This window comes from Calidris pugnax, unplaced genomic scaffold (genome assembly GCF_001431845.1).
Source record: "Calidris pugnax isolate Ruff unplaced genomic scaffold, ASM143184v1 scaffold46, whole genome shotgun sequence".
NCBI lineage: Eukaryota > Metazoa > Chordata > Aves > Charadriiformes > Scolopacidae > Calidris > Calidris pugnax.
In genome coordinates this window covers 219,955-225,178 of record NW_015090769.1, presented here as the reverse complement: position 1 = coordinate 225,178, position 5,224 = coordinate 219,955, and the positions used below count along the sequence as shown (strand labels likewise).

The window sequence follows — 5,224 nt, the reverse complement described above, 5'->3', positions numbered from 1 at the left end:
GCAACCGCTTATATGGGTGCCCACAGCATTGTCGTGGGGGGGGGGTGTGGAATTAGGGGGGGGTCTTAGTGCTGCATGGCCCCTGGGACGGCACGGAGCTGGGGACCCCAGGCAGGAAGATGAGTAAATCGATGTGGGGGGGGGCAGGGGGGGGTGGGCTCAAGCCTGCTTCGTTAGCACATGCGACAACGCTGATTGATAAGCAAGAACTGCAACGAGCTGGGGAGCCGGCCCCGGATCCGCGCGCAGGCTCCCGGCTGGGCTCCTAAAGTCCTTCCCCTCCCGCTGCCTCAGTTTCCCCAAACCTCACCGGGGCTTTGTCCACAGACCACAGCACCGCAGCCGCCCCACCGTCACACGGGCACCTCTCCCAGTCCAACACAGGGGCTGCCCGCAGCCCCCCACCCCCCCAAAAAACCCCCACAACGCCGGGGAGCCCAGCACATCAAGGAAAGAGGAGGTGGGGGTATCCCCAGGCCAAATCCGGGGGTGCTCCCGCTGAGGGTGAACCTCACACCCGGTTGGGATGCCCCCCGGCCAGGGCTTTCTCCGCTGCGGCCCCTCCGGCTTTTTTAAAGCAATAAACCCCAAAAAGCTTATATTTCTTGTCGGGGAAGCCCAGGTTGCGGACGCCGGGCTCCCGGCCCCCGCAGCGTGCGCGGGGGTTGACGATGGGGTAGCGGATGCTGCCGTCCTCCAGCCAGCCGGCCTCGCAGCGGTCCAGCAGCTGGATCTTCCAGGCGGCGTAGAGCTGGCCCACCTTGGCCACCGTGGCCCCGTTGTTCTTGCAGGCCTGCACCGCCTCGGCGTAGCTCAGCTTGCGGTACGTCTTCAAGAAGTAGACTTTGCCTTGTGGGGTTTTTTTGGACACACACAGAGAGAAAGAAACAAAAAAACACAGAAAAACAGGGGGTGTGAGGGATGGGGACCCACCTGCAGCATCCAGATTTGAGTGGCAGGTACCACTCAAAGAGTGGTCGGGCACTGGAAGAGCCTGCCCAGGGAGGTGGTGGAGTCACCATCCCTGGAGGGATTTAAGAAACGTGTAGACGTGGCTCTTCAGGGCATAGAATCATAGAATGGTCTAGGTTGGAAGAGACCCTTGGGATCATCGAGTCCAACCATCTCCCCTACTCTACAAAGTCCTCCCCTACACCATATCCCTTAGCGCATGATCTAGTGCCCAAGATTATAGGTTTCTGGTGGGGTGTAGTATGCGGGGTTGTGGGTGTGGGGTTTAGTTGGTGGGTGGTGGTTTTGGGTTTGTTGTTTTTGTGGTGGTTGTGTGGTTGTGTATTTTTTGGGGTTTTTGTTTTGGTTTGGTTTGGGTTTTTTTTGTGGTTGGACTCGATGATCTCGGAGGTCCCTTCCAACCACTAAGATTCTGTGATTCTGTGGGTGGGATGGGGCAGAGATGGGGGCTGAGCAGTACAATCCCTGTGGACCCCCCCTCATCCCACCACCACCCCCCCCAAAAAAAAAAAAAACCACAACACATTTTGGGGGGGATTCTGGAGGAGGCGACCATCGGGGTGGGCTCTGGGGAGCCACGGCCACGGCGCTGGCAGATTTATGGGGGTCTGCGCGGCGGCGGGCGGCGATGGCTCCCGGTGGCGATTACACCCGCTATTTATCCTGCCTGCCACCATTAAATAAACATCGGCAGAGCCCCCCCCGAGCCCCCCCGGCACGGCCCTGCCAGCCAGGAGGAATTTACACAGCCCGGGAGCCCTCCCGGCTCCCATCTGTCTTGCACGGCCCCGGCCCCATCCATCACCCGGCCCCTTTGCTGCTGCAATTACTTCCATCCCCTGCTCCTTCCCAGGGAAGATGGGGCTGGCTAAAAGGGGGTGTCCCACCCCAAAAGGTGATGGGGCTGGACCCTGGGGGGGTCCCCAGCACCGAACCCCCTTCCCCCAGGGAAGGGACATGACTGGCTAAAAGGGGGTGTCCCACCCCTAAAAATGATGGGGCTGGACCCCAGGGGGGGTCCCCACACCGAACCCCCTTCTCGATGTGCTGGGACCCCAGGGAAGGGACACGGAGGAGATTAGAGCTCAGGAAGAAATTTTTTACTATGAGGGTGGTGAGACACTGGAACAGGTTGCCCATGGAAGTTGTGGCTGCCCCATCCCTGGAGGGGTTCAAGGGCAGGTTGGAGGGGGCTTGGAGCAACCTGGTCTGGTGGGAGGTGTCCCTGCCCAGGGCAGGGGGGTTGGAACTCAATCATCATAGAATTATAGAATCGTATAATCATATAATCATAGAATTGCCCAGGCTGGAAGGGACCTCCAAAGGCCATCTAGTCCCACCCCCCGCAGTCAGCAGGGACACCCCCAACTAGACCAGGTTGCCCAGGGCCTCGTCGAGCCTCTCCTTGAATATCTCCAGGGATGGGGCCTCAACCACCTCCCTGGGCAACCAGTTCCAGTGCTCCACCACCCTCCCAGTGAAGAACCCTCTCCTCATCTCCAGTCTAAATCTGTTCCCCTCCAGCTTGAAGCCATTGCCCCTCGTCCTGTCACTACAGGCCTTTCTAAACAGGTTCTCCCCAGCCTTCCTGTAGCCCCCCTTCAGGTACTGGAAGGCTGCTATTAGGTCTCCCCGGAGCCTCCTCTTCTCCAGGCTGAACAACCCCAGCTCCCTCAGCCTGTCCTTGTAGCAGAGGTGCTCCATCCCCCTGATCATCCTTGTGGCCCTCCCCTGGACCCTCTCCATCAGGTCCATGTCCTTCTTATATTGAGGGCTCCAGACCTGCACACAATACTCCAGGTGAGGTCTCACCAGAGCAGAGTAAAGGGGCAGAATCCCCTCTCTGGACCTGCTGGCAACGCAGCTTTTGATGCAGCCCAGGATGGGATTGGCCTTCTGGGCTGCAGCTGCACCCTGCCTGCTCATGTCCAGCTTCTCCTCCACCAGCACCCCCAAGTCCCTTTCCTCAGGGCTGCAATGATCTTTGAGGTCCCTTCCAACCCAAACCATTCTATGATTCTCTCCTGCTCTCACCCAGGGCTGAGCATCTTCCTGGACCACCACAGGGACCCCCCCCCAACCAAACCATGGAGCTGGGTGCTCCGTACCTCAGTGTCCCCCACCCCCAACCCCAACCTCTCCCCATCCCCGTTACCGTTGAGGTTGGAGGTGAAGCAGAAGGCGTCGTAGTGCTCGCTCTCCTTGTGCCGGTAGCCGTAGTTGCGTACCCCCACGGGGGTGTCCTTGCGGCCGCACTCCTCCCGCGGCCGGGAGATGGGGTACTGCACCGAGCCGTCCTCCAGCCACCCGGCGTTGCACCAGTCCATCCCCTCCAGCCAGGCCTGGTGTAACTGGTCGTGGGAGGCCAGGATGCCATCCTGCTCCAGGCACGCCTGCTGCGCCTCGTGGAAGTTCAGGGTGTAGCGTCCCAGGCGCGGGTGGTAGGGGAAGATGACGCCTGGAGTTGAGGGGGACACACGATGGAGATGAGGGATGGGATCTTGAGAGTGGGTGGGGGGGTCTCCCCCACCTTATTTTGCTGCTGAACCCAGGTCATGGGTGCTGCACAGGGTCGTGGGGGCAAGGATGAGGAGCCGGTGGGGAACCGGGGACAGTTTCAGGGGGGAGACCCAGCTGGAAAGGCCAGCGCAGACAAGCTGCCATCATCTCTGGGAAGATGGGGTGCTCCAAGAGCTCAGTAACCCCAAAGCCCCCCACCCCTGTGACCGCAGGGACCTCCCCCGTGACATCCCCAGGCTCCAGAAGTTGCTGCTCTGGGACTTTGGGACATTGGTGGTGCCCATGTGGGGTCCAGCCAAGCCCTGCCATCCCCAGGACAAGCCTGTACCAACCAGAGCAGCGCTGCTCTGCGTCCTGAGCCCCCCCAGAAAGGCTTTTCCCCCTTTCCCAGTGTCCCCAGCCCCGGGCAGCCCATCCTGGTGGCTTGCACGGCACCAACGCTGCTGCCACATCCCGGTCCCTTGTATCCCCCCCCCTCCCCGGTGCTTTACGAGGCCGTGCCACTATCTATCTCCAGCGGTTATTAGCTGCCAGCCCGTAAACCTGGAGCAACAATAAAAGCCAATAACAGAGGCAATAAACCACGGCACACGCCAGGAAAAACAACCGGCCGTAAAACGGGACCCAGCTTGGTGGGGGGGGGGATGCTGGGAACCGTGTCCTGGCCACCCCACGTGGGACACGGGGCCACCAGTGGGTCATCAACCCCACCACTCATCACCTTTTTCCCCCTCTGCTGACCTTCGAGGTCCAATTTGACCATGCCAGTGTCGTCCTCGAGCTCGTTGGTGACCTCGCACTCGTAGCGGCCGTAGTCTTGCAGGGTGACGTTGCGGATGATGAGGGAGGCGTCCCCAAAACCGTCCTCCTGCAGGGCCGTGCGGCCCCGGTAGCTGCCGAACGCCCGCCGGGCCTTCCCCAGCGCCACGAAGACGTCCACGAAGGCCATGGGCTCCGTCACTTTGGTCCACTTGAGGCGGATCTCGGCCGGGTCGTGGGTGGACACGTCGTAGTGGTAGCGGCAGGGCAGGATGATGGTGCCCCCACGGTGTGTCACCACCTTCCCCGGGGCCGTTTGTACCACCACGGCCCCGCTGTCACCCTCTGCGAGGGACACCGGGCTCAGGGGAGTCCCTGTCCCCGTGCCTGACCTGCCTCCAGCCTGGGCAGCGCTGGCACACGGGCAGGACCCACGGTGGGGATGTGGGCAGGATGGGGGTGGGGACCACCTTTGGGGAGAATTTCCCTCTTTTGGGGGGAATTTCCCTCTTTTGGGGGGAATTTTCCCTCTTTTGGGGGGGAATTTCCCTCTTTTGGGAGAAATTTTCCCTCTTTTGGGGGGGGAATTTCCCTCTTTTGGGAGGAATTTTCCCTCTTTTGGGAGGAATTTTCCCTCTTTTGGGGGAGAAACTTCCCTCTTTTGGGAGAAATTTCCCCTCTTTTGGGGGCTTTGCAAACCCCAGGGAGGGCTGGGCAACTCCTGCTGAGAGCAGTGGGGTCACGGTGGATGCCCCAGGGACCCTGATGGCACTTTAAAGGACGTTAAACCCAACAGCCCCATGGCTGCAGAGTGGCTCCCCCCTTCCCAACTTGGGGGTCCAGCCCAGGTTGCCCCCGTCCCCACTCACCCATGACATGGACCACCTTCTTCCGTCCCCGGGCGCTGGGCAGCCCGTCGGAGGCGAGGACACCGGTGAGGAGCAGCAGAGCCGCGGGGCCAGCGGCCCAGGGG

At 61.0% G+C, this 5,224-nt stretch overlaps 1 protein-coding gene across 1 annotated transcript; it reads right to left on the bottom strand.

The window, feature by feature from the left end:
• Positions 1-74: 74 nt before the first annotated feature.
• On the bottom strand, positions 75-5,220 carry HAPLN4 (hyaluronan and proteoglycan link protein 4; the record flags this gene model as incomplete). The annotated part of the gene is made up of 4 exons (XM_014938025.1): positions 75-849; positions 3,128-3,430; positions 4,234-4,596; positions 5,121-5,220. Coding segments are annotated over 4 exons (1,104 nt in total), but the record flags the coding sequence as incomplete, so codon positions are not given.
• Positions 5,221-5,224: the final 4 nt, after the last annotated feature.